Here is a 24,481-nt window from a genome sequence, read left to right on the forward strand (position 1 = left end):
CTCCTCCCTTTTGCAAGATGGCCTGACATTAGCATCTGTGCTTTCAGCTTAGACTCTCAACAGCAAAACAGGACACTTTGAAGAGACACAAAAAAGGAAAGGATTAGAACCATCCTCTCCTTTCCACAATGCTGCCCTATCCAGTCACAAGAAGCGACACATTCCATGAACTAGATGACTCCAACTATAAACAAAAATATTTCAGAACATGTAGAAAATCTATGCCTGTATATAAGGGTATACATATACCCATACACATTTTTACCCACGTATTATTTTTATTATCCTTTCTCAAACTCATATTAACAAGGAATGCTTAGCACTCTGGATTTCTAACTGTATTTTACTTAACCAACTTGTAACTCCCTGCTTATTGAGAAATAAAATTCAAGTTTTGAAGATTTCTTCTGTCAGCACAATCAGCGTATTCATGTCTTCTTTTGTTGTGTTTTTTCTTTTTATTTAAATCAGGGATTTTAAGAGGAGGAAGAAGATAGCATGACTGCCCAAAAAATTATTCCTGTTTCACAAAGCAGCACAAGCAGACTGAGAAACTAGCAAGGTACCAAAAGTCTTGCTTCAGTTTTTGAGTATGGCAGGAAATTTCGGAGAAACATCAACACAGTTGATGTGTTGATGCAAAACATCAACACTATTGTTTTACCTTTCCTCCTGCTCCAGATGAAGGGAGGTTACAGGATTGTCGGAGGCTATTGTTAATCTGGAATGACTTCATACAGCTGCAGATGGCTTCAGTCTTCTTTTGTTACATAAAAAGCTTTCCAGTGATGGGAAAGTAGCAAGCTACTAAGACAAGTTACCTAGGGAGGTTGTAAAAACTACTGCATTCCTGGCTTTCTGTGACAGATTAGATGAATAACCGCAAGCAATGATTTCTGAATAATTATCTTGCTTTGGAGAAAGGAATGCAGTACAGGCTTGAGGGCCTACACTTCTTTTACTTTATTTCTGTCAAAGAGACAGGTTTAGAAGGATTTTTTTGCATTATTTCTATATTTAAAAATATTTTAACCATCTGTGTTTATGCTTCTTAAATTGCTACAATAATTTGTCTGTATTACTTCCCACTGATGTCTTCAATATCAAAACATGTAGTTTAAGAGACACAGAAGTTTACTGAACACTGACATAGGATTTTCAAACATTAGTGTGTAGCTTAAATACAGGAACATGACTATTTATTGTGCTTTACTGAAATAACATCCTTGAAAGAGAAATTATACTGCTTTAAGCTATATGATATTTTACCTAAATTGCTCTGCTATCAGATCTTGTAATTTTTAGATGGAGTCAATTACAAATAAGATCCTGGAAAGCTTTTATGGAGTTATCCCCTCTGCAACCAGGACAAAGCAAAGCAGGACAGCGAAAGGGAAGTTGTGCCTCTTGAACACAAACTTGAGCTTACGAACCACACCCACCACATTTCACTTCGACTGAGTTTGAAAGGAGCTGATGAAGGAGAAGAAGCTCTTGAGGGCAGGAGGAAGTCAAATCCCCTTAGAATTTACCAAGCTTTCCACCACCACTAGCAATGCACTGAATGGCAGTGTCAGCAGTGAGAACAACAGAGTTGAGGTCAGGTACACTCGCCACATATGTCCATCAGGTCATATTCTTATGGATGAAGATCTTAGTGCTCTGAGGGAGCAAACAGGACATATACCCTTCTCCACAGAAAAGGAATTCTAGTCATAGTCTCCATTTCCCTTCTTTCTTTTTCCTGCATATGAGAGAGGAACTCTGTTCAATATCCCATGAGAGGAAACTGAAACCTTTCAGGACATGTCAGAGCAACTTCCCATTCACAGTTTTAACACCACACACAGGTCCTGCGAGTTAGGTTCATGTCATTTTTTTCCCTTTTTTTAAAAAAAAAAACAAAAACCAAATGCGTAAGTAAGAGCTACTACAACTTAAAGGTAAAAGTGGGCTTGTGGTAGTTCTTTGGGTGATTGTTGTCATAAGTTTGCATCTACGTGAAAATTAATTCAGAATAATATCTTGACCATGGAGTGGTTGTTTTATTCATCATCTTTAAGCAATACAAGGCCCATATATATACACATTTTTTTATATACTAAAATCACTTAATGTGATGTCACGTCTGGATGAACACCATTCCTGCAAATTTAGTGAAAAATTCCCTAGGAAATCAGTGAGAAGTCAGGCACAAATCTCCTGGAAATATCCCTTTTCTGTGTCACTCTCCTCTCCCCCCACCCTTACATGTCCCTCTTCTCTCTGCCACAATCAAACAAAACAACAGACAAGAACTTACTTTTCCCTTTGAGTCATTTTGTAGCTTGAAGATATCTCTGACATCAGGAATCTGGTGCTGTTTGTTTTTTTTCCTCAGTGTTTGTGTTACAGTCTCTACTCGCTTTTCCACTGCTGCTCTCTGGGTTCGGGTCAGTGTGGATAGAAATACCACGCTTTCCTGGGAGTCGCCAGAGCTGTCTCCAAACAGATTTGACAAACCTGCCTCCTTCAGCCATTCTTCTTCCAATTCTCCTTCTGAGCAAGTCAAAGAGAAAAAGGCATAAACATTGGTTTTAGAGTACTGACAAGCACACTGGATGTTAATGACGTGATACAGTTAATACAATTTCCAGGGAAAGTACTGAGGGGATACGCAATCAAGAATAATTACATACACTACCATGACTTGGAAAAAAGCTATTGTTTCTAAAGAGCTTCAAAAGGTTTAATATGATATCAAAGCTTTTAAAATAGTTAATCCAATACAGATTGCTACATGGCAATCTTTATAATGATTTACAGCACTTTTATAAAATCATATACTATTTTATAAATGTACTTAGAAATAAATTTGTATGGGGAAGTCTGAAAGCCTCTGATCATCACTGCTTCATTGATTTTTAGTTCAATACTCAATCTTTTTCCCTCCCCTTACTGACATGGTTCTGCCCACTTTTCTTGATACATTAATCCTACAGCCCTCCACTAGTTCAATTTAATGAAGGACAAACCAGGCTACAGGAGTCACCTTAATGCTATTTTTCCATCAGTTCTTATGACATGGTCTCCAGCCTGCTGACAGCCCACAAAACAATTTTTGCTTTAGTCTTACAGCTCATAAGATATCCTTTATTGACAGATCACTGCACACAAAAGATGAGAAAGGTATTGAATACCATGTCACTGATGGCAAAACTTCCCCTTCTGAAACCTGTATCTCTCTAACAAGATATTCTTTAAAATACTAAGTTTTGTCTGTAGCAGCTGAGGTTGTACTGAATGCCAACAACCCTCTCAAATGTTTAAGGAACGTTTCCATTTATCAGATATCTGAACGTACTCCGAATCTGGCATGTCTACTTCACTATTAATTGCTGTTTCCCACTGTGCCCAATGCACATCCAAGTGGACACCTGAATATTAACAGCATTCAGAAAACACACAATAAATTTTAAGTCTGGATTTTGCCATGGTTGTGCAGCCAAATCCTCAGCCTCTGACAAACTCTCTCAGGTTTTATCAGGGCTGGAAAGGCGGGCTACAACCATTTGCCAGAGCAGCTGTGAGCAAGCTACATCTCATCTGTCCCCTGCCTTGCCTTTGCATGGCCACGTTTCAAGCAAACTCCTGCCCAGGCAGGGCCATTGGCCAGGTCCAGCATCCAACACACTCAGGGGTACTTGTACCCAAGTGAGGTGCTGCACATTAGGCAAGGTGTGGGGCACAGCAGCTGATAACTCAACTGTGCTGACTCACTTGAGCTTCATGCCAGTATTAGCTGTGGTAACTAAGGGGAAGGTGGCTACATTAAAAAAAAAAAAAGAGGAAATGGTGGGGTTGAGGGTGCAGAGCCTAAAGGCATAGCCGCACTAGTGAGCTGGGGTAGAGGAAGAGGCTTATGCACTGCAGGACAATGGGCTCTGCTGTTTTGGAGAAAGCCTCACAGCTCTGCCAGATGCCCCGCTCCCTCGGCACAAGGGCTGAGAGCCTTGCTGCTTTCTCCAGGGGCCACGTTGCTATGCTCTTCGGAGTACTTGTAAATAGCAAAGACATTTCAAAATGCTTAGAAAGGCAGAGGTGCAAATCCCTTTGAAAGCTCATGGAGCACATGCTTCTCACTCATGTGAAGGCCATATTAAAATGCAAATTTCACCATTTGAACTTGCTGAGACTGTGGATCTCTTGTAAGAATGGAAGAAAGGCAGATACTGCTCTGTTAAAAAGTAATTTTTGAGAGAAGACTGGAACTAAGGACATTAATCCTCTTTTTTCTAAGTGGACAAAGGAAAAAAAGAAAAAAGAAATTGCCCAACCTCTAAAATCATGCACTAAGGAGTGGCCCATAATTGATGCTTCTGAGAAACAAAATAATACAACTGAACAACCACAAGAGTTACAAGCATAGAAAGTTACTCACTAAACTTAAACTGGTTAATCATTGCCTTGTCTTCTAAAGCGTGGGGTTCTATCCACAATAGCTACAATAACGAACAACATACACAAAGAGTGAAAGGGTAAGTTAGTTCAACAGTAAACTGCAAATAAAGTCTCAATTGTTGTAATTTGCAAGTATAGGCACCTTTCTGATATTCTGCAAATACCATTCAAAGGAAAATCATCCTTTTACTTGAGTCAGGTAAAACTCTCAGAGCACTGTTTCTGGTGATATGCATCAGAGGCAACAGAGTCTTCAAAGAGGATATTCAGGAAGGTGACCTCTTTTTTATAGATTTGTGTTTGGTGGGTGCAATCAGCAAACTAATGATCATTCACAGGAATGGATTTCATTACCATCTGGCTCTTTCACTACAAGTGCTACTCCTTCCTCGTGATTATTTCCTCTGGTTTCATGGATGTTTTCAAGTTCTTTCCAGTAGTCATCGAGAGACAGTTCATCCAAGGAGTCCTGGGATCCTGAGCGGTCAAAGGATACTCCATCAGGGATCTTCTTGGAGTGATCATGGTTCATTGTATACTGGCCAGACCGACGGCTATAAACATAAACCCAAAAGAAATCTCTGGTTAGCATCGTAAGGTACAGGATATAGTAATATCCGTGAAGGCAACTAGTGATGAATTGTGTCAAAGTATCAAAGCAAACCACTGTCAAGGAGCAAATCAAGATATTAAAAATTATTTTAAATATCTCAAAGATATTGGGGATTTAATATTTCTGTTATATGTATCTTCCCATCCAGAACAGCACAGGAGTCAGTCTTAAAAAGGAAAAATATGCCAAAGATTAAGCAATGTGGATTTATCACAGTTTAAACACAGTAAATTAAGTCCTACCGTCCCATTTGGCTGCCTTGGCAAGTTCATACAGTATTTAAACAAAACTCTCTCGTCCTTGCATTTTATCTCAGGACAACTGACGTTTGTTAGCTGCTCCTAAGTAAAAAGCCATGCCTCCCTCTCTGAAGATAAGCCCCTTGTGTGTCCAGTCAGAAATCTTTTCACACCATATATGCTTGATTCTCTGATAAGAAATACTAACCATATGGACTTTGCTTTTAAAGGTAAAAAACCTTATGGAAGGACTATGAGTTTCCAAGCGTCCTGCCTCTCTGCTCCAAGTGTAAGTTAATAAATGACAATTAATTACCAAGCTAATATGCACCTCAACACCATTCCTTAACCTCCTCTTACTTGAAAGCCCAGGGAATAAAAACAACAAACATAAAGGAGTATTTAACTTCTGCATCAGTGGCAATAACACCATCATGCTAGTAGTACATGTTACCCAATAAATATAATTTGTCCATGCAGTTACCTCAGTCCTGAAACCTCTCCTGACAGCAAGACATGTGTGAATCCAACACAAATCACTGCAGAAAGATGGTCATGAAGATAAATCAGAAGAGCTCCCAGCAGGCAACATGGGTGCTGAATGTGGCCAAAGCAGGACAGATTTCTCAGCCTTTGCTCAGGCTTCCTTCCTCCTTCAGCTGGAGGTGCTCAGAGCAGACTGGGTCTCTCTCACAGACTCTGGACACTTGAACTGCTGCCTAAGGGAGGTCAGATTTCAGCTCAGTTTAACTCTCTGGAGCTATGAGGCGGCACTTGGGCGGCCTTTTACCTTTGGAACAACCTGCTGTCACTGACCCACCTCAGCTGAAATTTAACCACCACAGCACACCATGCAAAAAATAAAACTAAGAGACTGGATAAGTTAAAAGCATGCACTTTGGGGGGGTTCTGGCAGGCTAAGGTGGAATACACTGCACTGTGCCATGGCTCTGTGCTACAATGACACAGCAGCACTCCTCCAATCCCTCTGTAAAACCCAGCTTGTCACCTTCCCCAGTCCTGCCTCTGAGAAGAGAAGCCTGTGTCCCAAAATGCACAGCTGAAACTCCCACAGAGCACTCAAGGCCATTTTCAGGGTCCTGTGAGCATTTGCTGTACATTACAAAGACTCCATTAACTCCCAGAGGCAGTGCCCTGCCCTTCAGTCTCTTGTCACAGGGTTACTCTACTCGACCAAATATAAGTGGCTTTTCTTGTCAGGCTCCTCCCAGCCTGACCTTTTCATCCCTCATTAACAAACCAATAGAGGAATTTCCAATTTTTGGCGGGCAGTAATGCCACTTCTTGTTGTGAAAGCCTTCGGAGACAGAAGGACATGAATGACCAGAGGATCCTGACAATAAATATTCATACAAACACCCCATCACTCTGCTATGAATCTTCAAATCTCTCTTTCAACGTGTTGCTTTAGGCCCATTCTCAACTGCCAGTCCCAGCACCAGCAGTGTTTGGGCTTCTCAGGAGCCGAGTGCTACACCACTCCTACTCCACTTGCTGATTCCTTGGTTCCTTGTCTTCCCTCATCAGATTAAATTAACCCCATCCCCAGTTTTTTACTGCAAACCCTTTCAAAGAGATCTGCACTTATTCACAGCCACAATTCACATTTTTGTGGGCTAGGACAGAGAGAGGGTCAGGCTGGGAGAGAGCAACTGCTAAAACTCTAGCTGACACAGAAGATCAGATCTTATTTTCACTTCACTTGGTTCAAGGTTTCTTGCCTTGCATACTCCACCAGAGAAAGACACCAGTGAAACAGTATTTGGTGCATCATCTGCACAGCGGTGGCTCCAGGCATCTTCATCTCTGTCTCTACTATGAATCCCTCTCTGTGCACAAAGAGGCACAAACAAGAAAGACTTTTTGAGGATAATGACGACAGTCTTGATATGACAGGCTTGGTGTAGATGAGGAAAGCAAAATAATTTTAAAAATTCACAGCCTATGGAAAAATGGGTTGCCAGTTAGGATTTTTATTTTTAGGTGTCCGTTGACAAGAACAAGAACATGGGTTTTCTGCTTGACCTTCCACTAAATTCAATCCTTCTTCAAATTTATGCTTAGTAAGCACTCATAGCATATTAGACAATAAAAATGCTCCAGTGGAAACACATTAAGGCCAAGAAGAACAGACAGGAGAAAGGCAAAAGCCATCAGTCTTAGTAATAATACTATAAGGAACCTGGATGAGACAGATATTTTTAAGAATACTTAATCCAGATTTATGGACTCATAAAAATATTTTTTAAGTATTTCAAATGCCCCGTGTTACAATTTTGTAGAAGACTGCTTTCCAAAAAACTATCAGTAGGAAATATAGCTCATTACAAAAAAAAAAAGCTATTACTGCAGTTGCAGAACACAGGTTACTTCTGAAATACATTGTTATCAGGTTTACCTATTTAAAATTTGAAAAATGCAGCTGCTTTTTACAAGTATCTTAAAGGAAATCTCTTTCCTTTCCCCCGAAAATGTAAGGGACTGCTAACACGCGCAGTCACTTGAAGTAATTCTCAAGCATTTCAGATTACTAAACAGTAAGTTTACTTTCCAGCAGTTTCTTTCGCCCCAGAAAACTCGTATTTTCATTAAGGTACTCACTAACACTCTCAAACTCTATTAAAATCTTATTAACATCTATTTTCAATCAATAGTAAATAGTTTACTCTTCAAATAGCTTTACAGGGTGCAGTGCAATACTCTCATTTGCAAATGACACAGTCAGTTCTGACCTCTCATAATTAGCTCTTTACAGCCAATGAGATTTTTGCATATTTATCTCAGTACAAAACTGAGTCCCCAGATATAAAACGCTTTCTTCAGTACAGTTTCTGCAGTCTCTTACCAGACTTAATCTTCCTGTCCTACCCACCAGAGACGCATTTATTTATTAGAAACATCAAGGCTGTGAAAGAAAGCACTCCAGCTCTTCAGAGGGGAACCATTAAAAAAATTCTTGTAATGAACACCATTCATTATATTTACAAGGAAAAAAACCAAATTTGGGTTATTTCACGAAGTACTGATGTGCTTCATGTTGTGTCTCGTGCCAAGTACTTAAAGGAGAAGAACTGTGTGCAAATGTTTTCTTCAGCCTTTTTTTTTTAAAGACCAACTGTATCCCACCTCAGCCTCTGAGAAAATATGACTCAATCACTTGTTTATGCCATAATAAAAATGTGCCTTTTTTCAGGGTCTGTCAACCTGATTTTGATTTCATCAATAGTCACTTTATCATAGTGCAATTGTCTTTATTCCTTTTTTTCTTATGAAAACTAAATCTCCCTGTCTGTTTCAGTGCCCTTTTAGTACTTCATAACTGACATTTGTCATGTGTAAACTACAGCACCTAGAGATTAATCACGTAGTAAGGTGCACTTCCACTCACATATCAGATAAATTCACTTTGCACAAAGCTAATTTTGCCCCTTACTTCCATTTTTCTCACTTAAGAATGAAGGACCATGATGTGTTCTAAAACACTGAGTGATGAGAAAAAATACAATATTTGTCATTTTCATAGTGCTAGGCACTAATTTTGGATCTGAACATGATCCTTATACAGCACCATACAAACATCATAATTGTATATGTACCCTAACTGTGAGGTATTCTTACGAGCTATACATATGGGTATGCACATAGATGGATAAAGGGAAAAATACTAAATGCAAGGATATTAATTCATAAAAACTAGAGTATATAAATACACTGTTGAACCAAACATAAAAGATTAATATTGCTGAAAGAGATGTGCAGTTCCTCTAACAGGAATACTGCAGAGGAGTGCATTGACTCTTGGAAAGGGCAAAGTCCAGCTATTAAGTACCGTAGAAGCATAAAGCAAAAAGACACCAGTTTCTATAATCTGTTATCTTCTTCTTGGGAAAAAAGTGCATCAATACATGAAACCCAAGTGCAAGGGAGAAGTGTGAAACACCTTTTTAGCCTACATTATAGGAATTTCTGTACAGGGTTCTTTATTCTACCCACTTTTGCCAAATTTTGGAATTCAAAATTCAAGCTCGGATCTTTCATAAACACTTTCACACTTATAAAAAGTGTCATGAGTGCAACAAGGGAAGAGGTCATCTGCTTAATTACTGTGTTTAATTTCAATTCAGATTCAACTTTTTGGTATTAAACAAATATGGTCCTTTTCCCACACCTGCCAAACAAAACCTATGGGAGTTTTAAACATTGTCTTTAATTCAATGTTCTGTAACAGTAAGAGTTTTCCAAACCTTTGTTTGTATCAGCCAATTTCGAACACTGAGAACAGCATAGAAAAAGCATCGCATTATCAAGAGTGCTGGGTTTTGGGGTAGAGTTCATTTTCTTCACAGTGGCTACTGTGGGGCTGTGTTCTGGATTTGTGCTGAACACAGGACTGATAATACAGAGATGTTTCTGTTATTGATATTTTATTGTGGCCTTTTCTGCTTTTCATACTACTATGATGATGAGGATGTTGGGGTGGATAGGAAGTTGGAAGGAGACACAGCCAGGATAGCTGACCCCAAGTGACACATGGAATATTCCATACCACATGACATCATGCTCAGAATATAAAGTGGGCGGAAAAAGGAAGAAGTGGGGGATATTTGGAGTGATGGTGTTTGTCTTCCCAGGCAACCTTTACGTGTGATGGGGCCCTGCTCTCCTGGACATGGTTGAACACCTGCCTGCCCAAGCAAAGCAGTGAATTAATTCTTTGTTTTGCTTTGCTTGCATGCACAGCTTTTTCTTTCCTCATTAAACTGCCTTAATCTCAGCTCATCAGTTTTCTAGTCTTTACCCTTCTGATTCTCTCCCCCATGCCACCAGTGGGGAGTGAGTAGTTGAATGACAATACCTGTTTACTGGCTGGGGTTAAACCACAACATCAAGTAATGTAATTACTTGTCAAACAGAACTATTATATGTCCTTAAGCAGTTCACTGAAAATACAATGTTTGGCCTTAAAACCTTCTTTAAATGATAGCCGTTAACCATTGCTATTGGAATTTTTGTACAGGCAATGTCTTGAGCACTGCTGTCCCTTCAGATACACTATCTGGTACCCCAGAACTAGCACTTTACTTCCAGAGTTATACAAAATTACAAAAATATATGACTATAGCTACATTACAGCAGTAACTTCTGAAATACGCGTGCAAAGGGAGTCATTGCTCCCAAAATTAGTCTTGTGTTTGGTCATTTACATAAAAGCTATTAGCAGTATTATTGCAGCCATACCTCCATTTATACTGAGGCTCACTGACTCAGGGCATCATATAAACACGTGGTTGGTTAGACATGTTAACCTGATAAACAAGACACACAAAGACTGTGAGAAGGGAGGAAGAAAGAGGAGGGTACTTGGCTCAGAGAGGTGAAGCATGCTGCTCAAACTCAGTGTAAATCAGTGACAGAAACAAGAATAATTCTCACTGGACCACTGAGTGTTAAAGACTGAGATCTGACCCCACTGCATACTGCAAGGCAGATAAAAGGAAGCTCTGCTGTTGTGGGTTTATGACAGACTCCAACACTGTGGCTATAAAAAGAGTAGCACTCTCAAAGAAGAATTATCTTGTTGACATAGGAGTTACAAAGTACAGTAATCTGTGTAAGTCATTTTAAGTTTGTACAAAGGCTAGCTAGATTGAAACAATCAAAAAAATGCCTATGAGTACTGTGGCATATTTTGAAAACTATTTACTGAGCAATCACATCCATGAGACGTTGTGCTCTCAAATATAAATATAGAACTTCCTAAGTCCTTTTTAACCAAAACAACTAAACAGATAAGAAGAGGGAAACAGTGTGGTCTCCTGTCTCGATTCTCATCCTGAATGCTGAGCTACAAGAAGTGTGGGAATAAGCAAAGCTTCTAAGCCCAAAGCTCCTCACATCCCTCCCCTTCTTTTAAGAAGCCAAGCAGCACCACAAGGTGCAAAAACTTCTTAACTGAATTAATCAAGAAAGCTCTAATCTAATGGCTACAGCAGTTGCCTGGTTTCAGCTTCCCATTCTTGGCTGGGATACTGGCCTGGGAAGTGACTGCCAGACCTTCCTATAGCCACAGTGTCTACCATAAAGGCATCCTGATTTGTCACAGTTTCTAGGCAAAGCTGCTGCCCAAAAATAAGGCAAGGTCTTGATTCCAAGACCATGTTAAATTAAGAATTTTTATTGCCAAATTGCTTATTCTAATGGTTTCAACCTAATGTTTGAAAAATTTTTGTCACATCACCCCTTCACACAGTATCCAGCATTTTACAGTACAGTTTTGAGCATTTTTCAAAATTTCCTCTTAAAAAAAATCAAATTGGAATTGATGTGCCCCCCAAAGCAGATGTCCTAAAATAACTGAATTTGGCATAAACCCCCAGAATAGTTACACTACCTAAATGAAGATTTTTTTTTTTTAATGGAGATGTCTTCATCTTTTTGCAAGGCTTAATAAATTAAAAAGATACTTTCTATTTCACCAATAGTTAAAACCTCTCATCAAACAAAAACCAGTATCACTACCTTCCATAACCTTGAGCAATACCAAGACACAAGTCTGGACATTTTGTGTCCATAACAATGCAAAAATATTTCTCACTCCTTTTAAAGAGCTTCATAACTTTCAGAAGGCATTAGAGAAACTTCAGTCTGGGTTTGCCTTGCTGCTTTTCATTCTAGCTCCTAAATCCTCTCACTAGTTGCAACAACTACATCCTTTGTTTTCTACCTTTTGTGTCATTTACTCCTTCCATAACTGACTGTGAACTCTCCTGCATCTCAGTCTTTTCAAGAGAATCACACAGAACATGTAAACATTAACAGTAAAGATGCAACATAATTTCCAGTATTTTTGGGGAAGAGACACTTAGCACTCCTCTCCCAAATTAAACAGTTGTATTTTGGTTACTCTGTGACCTTATGGAACATTTTGAATGTCACTGCAATCAAACTTGCCCAAATCCCTGTTAAGCTCCAAAGAAAAGCCAGAGAAGTAGGAACTGAGTCAAATCTCTGTTCTCTTTCCAAAGAGTACAAAGTGATTGCAGAGAGGGTATAAAACAGTATTCACTTTCTAAATGAGCATAAAAAAAAGGCTGAGCAAAGAGAATCAGGTCTCTTAGGATTTTCTTTTTTTTTTTTTTAATTCCATCAGCTGCTGCTAATACCTGCACAAAACTGCTCTGGAGATTAACAAAAAATTTAAAAATTTAAAAAAAAAATCGACAACAAATAAAAAATCTAAAACAAAAAAAAAAAACCAAACAAAACCCCAAACCAACAAAATAACAACAAAAAAAGACAACAAACAAACCCAAAATCCAACAAAACCAAAAACCCAGAAAACCCACCAACAGGAATTTTAAGCCCCTCCATGAACAATAAATACAAACAGACCAAAGCTAGGGTTGCCAGACTGTAAGTTTAAAAAGTATATACATGCACTGTACTGCTTCCAGTGACAACCTCCTTATTATTTTTGTAAGATTTTTTTACCTTAGTGCACATAACCTGACTGCTTCCCCAACCCCCAGTCTGTCATTAAAGGAAACAGGAAAGAAATTGTGTAGCAATGACATAGGCTATTACACTTAATATTCTAATCCACTGCACCAGAAATGGAAGATTTCAGATACAACGCCAAAACTAAATCTGCCTGAACTATATGCAGCACTTCTAAGAAGATTAAAATATTTCATGACATTTCCTTTAATAGGACCTCATGTTCCTACACAGTCATTTAGACTACCTATTTTCTATTACTGATTAGATAAATTATAATTATGTTAAACTGATACATATACACACCCTAGCTGAAATGAGGATATAGATCATTGGCCCCCTGTGTATGACTGATGATGTTAAATGATTTACTATCAAAAGAGGTGTTAGAACTGTAATATTTGAACAGTTGCCAAAAGAGTTATTGGATATGCCATTCCAGGTTCTTTCAGGAAAAACATGACCTTGTTCCACTCCACACAAAGCAAGAAACAATCCAGGATTGACTACTGCAGCCATAAAGCTTGTCTTCCACAAAAGGATTACACCAGTTGAGTTTCCTTGGGTTTTGGGGGGACTGCATTCCAGCATCCAAGTTGTTTAACTCAATGTATGCTTTTAGCTTTATTCTTCAACCATAAAATACAGAAGTCTCCTTATTTCTTTCAGTGAAAGGTGAGTCTCATGGACTCAGATTAGGAAGTTATTCCAAACTCCAGAACAAGATAATCTTGCAATAAAATGATCACAGTTTAGCTAAACTCTCATACCATTTGAGTGAAAACTCTGAAAGGCTTTGAATTCCCATTCTTATTCTTTGCCCATACATATCATTTGCTATTCAAAATCATACATTCCAGAAACAGGTATTCCTGGGAGAACAAAATCCACGAGATGGGAAAACAAGCAAACAAGGGAATGTGCGTGACCTGTATATGTAAACCCACAAAAGTGGCAACACGTGCAGACCTTTGGAAGAGCTGCCAAAGCTTACAGAACTTCAAGTCCTACTGAATGAAAACAGAAGTCAATTTTCAAACTCCCAGAGAGACACCCAGTATATTCAACTCTAACTTTGTTTAAAACTATAGTTAAAAAAAATTGCCTAGAGCTAGGAAGATAAGGAAAGGAACGACCTTGCTTGAACCTCCTTTGTCACATTTTTGGCTCTGTCCCATGGTCAGTTGATCTACCTTTCTCATTCCTTCCAAATGCCTTCTACCTCACCTGGCTTCATATGGGAACAGATGTTTTCCTTTGCAGTTTTGATTCTTTCCATTCTCTACTTCATATCAAAGACAAAAACATATGCAAAATATGTTTTCTGTAACCACTCTCATGCTACTTATTGGGAAAATACCCAGGCATATAATACACATTTTAAAAGTACACCTTTCTTTTTGTAATCTTCTAAGAGAACCACTGGAACTAATCTTCTCCCAAAGAAGAGAATAAAGACTGTCTAGATCACTTTGGGCTCCGCAAATATCAAAGAGAATAAACCAGGAAGTGAAACAGATACAGTATTTGTAATTCCATTATTGAGAGGCATAGAGAGGAAAGATTTAAATAATTTATTTTTCTTTTCACGCTGGAAAAAATAAGCATGGCAACAAAGCCCGATTTAAGCTATCCTGGCAAACAACATCTAGTAAAGTAGTTACAGCCATGAAATCATACTGGAGTCACTTCTGTGCCTTTAAAAGCAATTAGCTCTCTAAAATCATTAGTTCTTACCATGTTAAAGGACCTATTAGTTAGGCCCATAACCCTGTTACTTGCAAATATAAAGCTTACAGCACAATTCAGTAATTTCATTTATGCTTGAAGGGAATTGGCACACATTCATAGTCAATTTACTACAATACAATCCTTACACTCAGAATAAATTGTAAATGAATTGGTATAAACATTCCCGAAGAGCAGGCAAGGAAATCCATGAAGGAATCTAAAGATGTTTTGTAAGGAAAATGTTTTCATTGTTCAAGCAAACCACCAACAAATTCCCAGTAAGACAGAGCAGATGAAAATGTTCTCACAGAAGCTGGACATGAAACAGAGAGGAGAAGGCAAAGAGGGCTAAGGCGATCAGCATGTGCAAGGTGGGCCAGCACTCAAGTATTGTGAGGAACACAGGTTTGTACAGAAGCAAAACATCAAAGAGATGCTTAAAGGCAAGCAGATAGGAGAGAGGAAGGCCTCAAGGGTGCTGCAAGAGATGGACCATCTGGGTTTAGTTCAAGCTCAGCATAAGCAAGGGAGTGTTTGCAACCAGGTTCAAAAATGTTCACTGGAATTTCACCTACTGTCAGAAGAGCTAACAAACTGCACGTGCCTCTGCACATGAGGCAAAACTGCTTTGAGAAATTCCTTTAGTAGGAGCCAGACAGAGCATGCCACAACAGCAGCAGAAGGCAATGCAGATCTACCCTGATCCAGCTATTTCCTTCACAACCCATCCCCACAGATGCACCGCACAAAGACAGCGGTAGAAAAGTTCACTGCCACCTCAGCAAAAGAGATGAGACTGAAAAGGACATTCAGTCACAATTTTTACTTTTTCTCTTCCAGGGCAACTGCCAGAGCTGTGAGTCTTTGCAAAATCTCCTTTTCTACAAAATTCCCTCTTCTAAGCAAATATTCCTGAGTAATACCTGTTCCTGGGGTGCAACAGCTGAACTGTCTGCAGTACTCTCTGTAACCTACACTAACTACCACTTTCAAAAAGTTAGTGTCCTATGACCAAGTTAGGAACCCACTAAATAAAACAAAATTACACTAATATATTATCTCCCTCCTCATTTTTCTGGTAGTTTTAAAATGTCAGTAGGCAACCAAGCAAGCCGGAAGCAGCTTGGGATCACAGATTTTCTACTTCCCACTCCTCACTGACTACCACTTCTGTTTTCTGAACATCAGCAGAAAAGACATAAAAATGTGTATTTTTTTCAACCAAGACCCCTGCAAAGCTTTACTGGTACATGCATAGGTATGTCCCTTCGCTTACAAATCAAATACACTGATGTACAGCCATCAACCTGAATATTTTGATATGCTTGTGTGCAAGATTGGAAGCCAGCCTACCAGAGGGTGCTACCTGTCCACAAGGAACAGAACATGAATACAAACCCAAAACTTCAATGGAAAGGATTTGAAAGAAATCTTGTTTTGTTCCAGAAGAGGGAAAAAACAAAGAGAAAGTAAGACCAACCAAACAACAGGGGGAAAACAGATAAGAAATAAACACTGGAAATTAAGAAAAAGTAAACAAAACATGTAAATTAAATACTAATCACTTAACAGAAACAACTCTTCAAAACAAAAATAAACCGTAAGAACTCCTATGTATTTTATTATTAGTTGATCACAATTTAACACATGTAATCCTTGTTTTTCATATCGACTAACAGCATTCCATATTTTGTTCTCTACTTTTAGAGGTGATTCTTTTTGGTGTAAGCAGTCTCCTTTCCATGCAGGTACATAGGTGGGGAGTTCATAAAAACTTAGAACAGTTGTGGAAGACTGTTGTCATACATTAAGGCGACAAGAGGCAATGTCCAAGACTGGTCAGAAAGGAAAGTCTGACAGTCACTATATGATCTGCAGCAGAAAAAGAAAAGTGCTACTAGTAAAATGAAACAAAGCAAAACAAAACAAAACAAAACAAAAAAAAAAAAAAAAAACAAAAAACCAAACAAGCAAAAAAAAAAAAACCCAGAAGACCAAAAGAGGTCTTACCAGCTAATTTAAATTACAATCATCAAAGACGATGTAGACAAGGACTGTAAGAATTTTGGGATTTCAATGTTAAGTACTGGTAGTAAATAAAAAAAAAGAATACTTTTTTAGATTTATAAATTTTCTAGATGCTAATTATTAATAGAAACTATTTATTAATATCCTTTGTGTTCCTTTCTTTACCAGCATCTTACAAACATGAGAGATACCAGGTTCTAAGTCAGCATGTAGGTGCACCCTGTGGTTTTTCAGCTGATAATATTTTGCACAATTATTTTTCTAAAAAGGTATCAGCCTGTTTTGAAAGATATCAATCAGTTATACAAAACAAAATCAATTTGCCCTTTTAAATTATTGCATCATTGATATTAGCCATAACTCTTACCATGCATTCCCGAATGAAACAATGTAGTGGAGGTTTAACTGTCAGCAAAAAAATGCAAGTAAAAATGACACTGTAGTCTTTTAACTTTCCCTAAGTATCTAGAGATTACAGGACTGGCTTCAACTTCAGACATATTCCTTTGTGTAAACAGGGTAGAAATAGCACTTCTAACACTAAGTAGCTATGATTACAGATCACAGTAATAATCAAGGAAAATTAAATACAATACTTTGCATGTAACAATAAACCTGACATAAGGCACAATCTTTATGCAGATGCTTCTATAAATACAAATTCATATTTTCTTTTGCCATATGTACATACACAGTGTACAGAAGAAAAAGAGCAATGTTAATGCACTCTTGAGTATTGCTATCCATGATTTTTAGTTACAGGATCAAGTTCCTCATGCTAGACAGCTGTACTTCCCATTATGAGACACATCTGCAAATGAATACCATATGTTCTTATACAGTATAATGTGTGCACAGGGAAATAAAAAACATTTGCTGCATGCAATATTAAGTCATATATGAAAACTCTAATTTCAATTAAATTGAAAACATAGTATTATGACAGTGACCTAAGCCTGCAGTTTGGGGGGAAGGGGTGGCGGCGTGGGGGGGTGGAGAAAGGGCAGGCACCCTGAATGGGTCTGACCTTGGTGTACAGAGCAGAGACATTTGTAAACAGCAAAGGGAACCAGATGTGAGGCAAACCAGAGCAGAAGCTGCAGGGTGCCCCACCCAGCCTTCCAGCTGCACTGCCTGCCCACTCTGTCCCAACCTCAGCCCTCATGCCACTTCACCATGATGGGCAGGATTCCAGTGGTTTTCCAGCTCTGAAGTGCTCTGTAACACATCCTAAAAGTTAGGGACCAGTACATAGTAACACTGTTGAGAAGGCCATGAAGGGACTGAATATCTCTGGGCCTGAGCTGGGTGACAAATACATCCTCTGAGCTCAGACAGGGTGACACAGTTGAGTCCCTTCCTACCACAGTTACTAAAGTAAACCCCTTTTTAATATTATCTGCACTGAAAATACACACTTGCAATCTAAAAGTTTACTTGGATACAGGAAATATTTGGTTGTATAAGTCGTCAATTTATCTCCGAGGATAAAGAATAATTCCTTTGTCAAAATAAGGCACCTGGACAAAATCTTGCATTTACAAAGAACTATAGAAGTGCTGACTGGTTGACACCTGTATGGAATAACACATTTGTCAGCATGAAAAGGGTTTAAAACCTACAATGAAAGTCAATAGCAATTGATGTAGAAACTCTGTAACAGGAAATTTACAACATATTTTAACAGAAAGATGAAAAAGAGACTTTCAAAGAAGAACAAATGCCTGTATACTTAAATTATTCCGTTTTGCCAATTCTCAGTTCTCTAAATGTAAAACCAGTGGGTGTACTTCACAGCTTCTGCTGCCCTTGTTGAGTGTTTTCACCAGAGGTGCTCAAATCTCCTTCATCTTTGAATGTCAGCAAGGTGACAACGAAAAATTTAGGGATATTTTCATTGACTGTGCCCTCTCGGCAACCAACATAATTTTCCATTTTTGGATGTCTCATGACACCTCACTTGGAATTACATCCGTTAGAATTATTTGTACAATGCCCTCTCAGAATAAATATGACTTTTCATTACCAAGTATATACAGTATTATTTTAAACAATGAGGTAATACACTGAAGCTGCCCCTTCCCCAAAAGTGCCAATGTAGTGCTCTTTGGCTCCTATTCCTCCTCTGTTCACACAAGCTTCACACCAGTGCAACCTCAGAGTGTCCCAGGGGGCTGCCCCCAAGCACAAAAACTCCAGGCCACCTCAGCTTGCATGAGGCCGACACTACCCACTGAGTATTCCTCTCCAAAACAACCATGTGCCAGACCCTGGAATGTCCCCATCCTTACTAGCAGACCCCTCTAAGATAGCACAGGCAGTAAGGCAGCCAGCCTGTTGTTCATCCAGTCCAATTCAGGGAAGGGCAAAGGTATCTCTTTACTAGGAGAGATTAAATGGAAAATTGCTACCAGGACTATCAGATAATCATGTGATAACATTGAACAGAGCCAGCTAAACGCAAAACTGAATCATTCCACCAGTCCAGGGCAAAAAAGTAACTCTCTGAGGTCACATAAACAATAATCCTTTATTCCAAAATAATGATGAGTCCACGAAAATGGCATCAGCATCACTTCATCACGGCACTTTCAGCCATCAGCTAGGCTTTCTTCCACTTTCTTCCACCAGCAGACATTCAAAGAAACACAGTTACCTTTTGAGAAGTTATGGCATTTCCCACAAAATATTGCTCAATCTTGACACAGCAGAAGACTTTGATTCCCAGGAGTGTATAAAGGACTTGTAATGGCCCCTGTCATTATCTTTCCCTTAGTCCCACTTAATCCTCAAGTTCATTAGGTATCCTAATGCATCCTATTGCAAGGTATCCTTTAGGGAACCAGAGCGTACAGAGTCGCATCTGTCCAGAAGTTATCCACACACAAGCCTGCCATAACTGGATATGCCTGATAATTTACCCTTCCACACTTTCAAGCCAGAGAATAAGAGGCGAGCAGACCTTGGTGTACCCAGCTGAAGGAACATGCAAGATGTCTTCCTCAAATCTCCTTAACTTAAACAATTTCCTCAGTGTTATGAAGAGCTCACTTGGATAATAAACTGGCACACTCCTGCTTGCCTAGCAGCAGCAGCTTTAGTGACAAACATGCAAAGCAAGTAATCTGAGAAAGCTAAACCTGGGGCATGAGGGTTCCACCATAGTGGAAAAAGACAAAGCAATATCCTCTTCTGCTCATAAAGTCACAAGCTTCCTCGTTAAGAAACAAAATGAATATGAATCTCCTTTTAGTGGCCTGGCACAGCTGACTGTCCCATGAGAACTCACTGTAGCAGTCCTCTCAGATGGCAACCAGCTAGAGGCAGATTGGATGACACACGGACTCAAAGGGCTTGAAAACCATTTTAGTGATGGTGGACCTCTTGAGGTAAAATTGGCAAACTACTCTTTGACTCTGGTAAACAACCTTCAGTAAGGGATACATTGTACCCTGAGATCAGCAAGAAGGCCTGGGAAACTTACACTCTGACCTCCAGAGCAAGTGAAGTCAGCAATGAGGTAGCTTACACATTCAATAAATGAATGTCCTTCTCTTAAAGATGATATGGCACTTTGGGAGTTATTTTTAGTAATGTCCTTGTTTAAAGTACTAGCAATGGCTTCCTGTGACAGCAGCAGGTTGAAATGAGACAACAATGGCTAGCTCGCAACAAGCCACTTAACCAAAGTAAAAATTAACAATTAAAATTCAAGCTTTAAAACACTACAATGCCCTCAGTGGTTATGGTGCAAAAGGTGTTACTACTACTTGCAAAAGCATCTTACACTTTTAGGGTATGTTTCCCTGAACAGTTTTGATTTTCCATCTTAAGTATAAAAAATCTAACTTCATACTAATATTTTGACTCAGATAAATTTCCTAAGTCTTCAGAAGAATCTTGTTATAACTTAACATACAGGTAGCTAAAAATTCTTAACACCAGATAGAAAATCATTCAGTAATGATACAAAGAATGTACTTACATAAATGTATCATTAAATTAAAAAATGAGTAATGCATAAAAAAAACCCAAACTAGAAAAGAAGGCTAAGTACAAAACATGTTCAGCAACAAACTGGATCTCATTTAGCAATTTCTTCAAAATCATACAACCAAACTGAATTTATGACTACTCTGAATGTCAGAAATTAAGTATATACATATATTTAAAATTAAGAGAAATTATAACAACCTAGACTGAGGTCTGTGTTTACTAAGACCTATATAAAATAGTTCTGCAAATGGACAGTGAGAAATGTGAATGTCTTCCTTACACTCCCTAAAACAGGACAACAAAGTTTTCTTAAACGACCTCTTCAAAAACTCAAGCAAGGCCCAAACCCCAAAACTCTGTAACAGATCACACAATTTTTAATACCATACATCTTCATAAGCTGTTTTCTAATGTGAAGCCCAAAGTGCCAAATACTAGCTTTCACAGCATGAAGCTCACCATTCCCCTTAAACTTTCATAAGCAGCTCTTACTTACTAGGAGAAAAAAAAATTCTGTTTTAGCTTGCTTTTTTATGTACTATACAGAGTAAGCAGTTCAAGCAAATACAGTCTCTTTCTTAGCTTTCACCTCAAAGGAGAATAAGTACCACAGTGTAAATAACCTCAGAAAGAGGAAGGCAGGTAGAATTTGGATCACTGGACAGATATTTGGACATTTTCATTAGTACATAATATTATCAAATATTTACATTTGTAAAATATCTTAGATATTTATTGTCTTAGTCTTTTTTACTCTTAAACCGGAAATATTATTGAAACCAAGAGTTAATTGTGTTTCCTACAGGAAAGCATATGAACTGCTCTGATTATACTTCTCATTCCCAGTACTGTTTCATGTACTACCTTGGGCACAAGGAAACCAAAGCAATCTCTCTGGTGCAAAGTTCAGAGCAAAGAAAGGTGTGTTTAAACAAGACATAAATCAGCAAGCTTTCAAGAGCTTATCAATGGACGACCAACCCTAATTTAGAAACTGCACTTTAATTTACCTCATTAACATATGTGGGAATCCAAGTTGGGCTTTTTTTTCTTTTGGTGAGGCAGGCTGCAGTGACACGTGCAGACAATGAGGGGAAGGCAGGTTATTGGCAGCTCTGTAAGAGGAGTGCAGGTGTTCCCTGCTGTGCAATGCACCTGGATCCCAAGGATCTCTTCTCACATCACAGCTTGCCTTTTGTAGATAGAGGCCATGCACATGACTGAATGGTATGAGTCAGGACTAAATGAGCTGGAGATGAAGCTTATGCTACCTTTAGAGTGGTTATCAAAGGACACGTTGTACCTGAACTGACTAAAACCCTGTCAGTACAAAGTTAAGCCATTAAATATCTTTTTAACAAAACTGAACCAGTGGAGCTAAATGATATGAGATAAGCCTCTCACAGGATATGGTCAGAGCTCACAAAAATGAGTGAACTTGTCAAATTGCAGCCCTATAATGACCACATTAAGCTGGCACAGGTGTAGGCTGCTGCCAGAGGATTCTGTCAAATCCCCGTTTCCTCTGGGTTTCCTTCACTCCCCTTGTGCCAACACCATCACTAATGCAGTAACTTGCTGAGCTCTGTTAAAGGACTAATCTGCCTGAAAATACACCTGCAAAAATATTGCTTTTATTTGAAGATTTTTTTAATCCTTCTTTTTTTTTTAAAACTGCTGAGAAAGAAAGCATCTTCCACTGGCCCATGGTAACCATAGCTCTGGTCTCCTGCTGTGATCAGACAGTGAGTGACAGCACTGTTAGGGCTTCCTCACTGTTCCATAGCCGAAGCTTCTGGTTACTGCTCCAAGCTTTGTATCTGGGATCACAGCCTCATAACTACAGCTATAACCACAGTTGTTATATGAATTCCTGGGCTACTACAAGCTTACAAGAACTTTCTGCTTTATTTGTGCAGCTAAAATCTAACCTTACACTTTCTTAAATCAGTGGCAAAGCTCCCTATTGCCTCTGGATACAGTATACTCCTGGACCTTGCTGCTGTATTTTATTAAAGGCAGAGAATTTCTGATAAAGATGATACTTCATCAGTGGCCTGGAGTTCCACCTTGTTCTAACAATTACATACAAATTGCTAAAAACAATAAACTGATTAAAAATACTAAAAATTTATCAATGTACTTTACTAAGCATATATCACTAAACATTGACAAACAATATTCACACACCATCCTAAGTATTTTCTTGTTTTTCAAATAGGCATGCAAAGTCAAAATATCTGACTTCTGAAGCCAGAGTAAAAGCTGCCTGGGTGGTTTAGAGACTGCTGAACTGGAAGAAGGAGTTGGAGAAGTGGTAAATGGAAGATTGGTACTGATGTTAAGTCAAGCAAAGCACGCCAACTGTTCTGCTGTAGATTGTCACTGAGCATAAGGCATTTATTTATTTGCTGAAGACAACACTATTCTTACTTTCTTGCTTTCTCACGTGTGATATATCTTCAACCATTTTTCAACATATGCTAAAAACATCCACACTTGCACCTCTTCAAATACTTCTTCACCTCAAACTGCTTTAAGTCCTCCAAGTGTACTGGGGGCCCTTTAGAAGAAACATTTTAACACGTTTTTATTGCAAGCTTTTGGCCTAACAAGCCTCCCTAGGAAAGAAGGCTCTTGTGAAAAAAACACACACAAAGTATCTGAAATAATCAGGGAAGCATTTCTAGGTTAACAGGATGGGATGTTGTATCAGAAAGGGCAGGGAACAGTCACAGAACAAAAAGGAATACTGACCAGCTTACGCTCACAAGAAAGTATGTTTCCAGGTAAGTAACTATTTCTGTGCATGCTTTTATTCTGCTGTAATACAAGAGATCTAGAACAAAACAATAACCAAAGAGTAAGTACTTAACTTCAGCTTTCTTGGGAGTGCAGAAGTGCTCATCCCACATGCTGCTCAGGATGTCATCAAAAATACACCTGACAAAATTATGTCTAAAATTGTACTTACGAAATAAATCAAGTCTGTCTATTTTTACACACCTAAATACTAAAACACAAAGCCCCTGCTATTTTTTTCCTATTTATTTGGCTATAAATGTTTAAATTCCCTGCCTGAACATGATTATTTTGAGATCACAACTCCAAGGCAGAGGCAGGTCCATTGCAAAACCAGCAGCCCTCACAAAACAGCATGTTGCAAGAACTCAAAACTTATAAGCATGGAATTTTTCCTCCCTGGCCAAGAAGATGTACTGAGGAGTCTGGAATGACAGTCAGTGACCCATGCGCAGTAGGAATCTGCAATGCTGCTCACAGCAGTAACCTCGTTGTATCACTTACTGTAATTATGGCCTCCATTTGGCAGTACCATTTCAGAAAAAAAAAAAAAAAAAGAAGGTGCACATTTAGTAACTAGTGAAAAACACCAACAATAGAGAACAGGGCTGGCACTGCAAATGTTACCCCAACATGCATGAGTAACCTCTTAAAACCTCACAGCTTTCTGAGGCAGCTTCACTAGTAACAGTTACGAAATGAGGAAAATACTGGCAATAACAATAGTTTATAACACTTTTAATCAACTGCCAATATCAGCACACTGAAAATGCCATTGATCTTACTCAAAAACAAATTCAACAATACTTTTCACCCAAGCAAAAGAACTTAAAGAAAAAATTAAAAGCTATTTGATGCCACACTTCAAGCAAATGCTAGAGTTCAGATTTATAGAGCTTCTCTGGCATTTTGCTCATCAGAACTTCAGCTCCATTTCAGTTTTGCATAAAGTCTACAAACTTATAACCACACATCTAGTAATATATTGTAATACGCTCTGTGCCATCTAGATTTGCACACACTTAAGCAAAAAAGGGAATGGTCATAATTAAAATATTCAAAAAGCCTTCAAGTTTCACTCTTTATAGCTAGACAAGCATGACATCTCATTCTC

The 24,481-nt window shown here is 38.6% G+C and overlaps 1 protein-coding gene across 5 annotated transcripts in view; it reads right to left on the reverse strand.

Moving 5' to 3' along the window:
• The window catches only part of ARHGAP18 (Rho GTPase activating protein 18), a 64,606-nt gene that overhangs the window by 33,506 nt on the left and 6,619 nt on the right, over nt 1-24,481 (reverse strand). The window contains exons 1-3 of one of the 5 annotated variants that reach the window (XM_071549056.1): nt 5,777-5,855; nt 4,795-4,994; nt 2,303-2,538 (exon numbers count right to left, since the gene is read on the reverse strand). In XM_071549056.1, the coding sequence (XP_071405157.1) occupies nt 2,303-2,538; nt 4,795-4,972 (414 nt within the window). In that variant the 5' untranslated portion in view covers nt 4,973-4,994; nt 5,777-5,855. Of the gene's footprint in view, nt 1-2,302; nt 2,539-4,420; nt 4,482-4,794; nt 4,995-5,295; nt 5,404-5,500; nt 5,537-5,776; nt 5,856-24,481 lie in introns of those variants that run through there. The other 4 variants (XM_071549057.1, XM_071549055.1, XM_071549058.1 and 1 more) reach the window with 4 other exon arrangements.

This window comes from Pithys albifrons, chromosome 2 (assembly GCF_047495875.1).
Source record: "Pithys albifrons albifrons isolate INPA30051 chromosome 2, PitAlb_v1, whole genome shotgun sequence".
Lineage (NCBI taxonomy): Eukaryota > Metazoa > Chordata > Aves > Passeriformes > Thamnophilidae > Pithys > Pithys albifrons.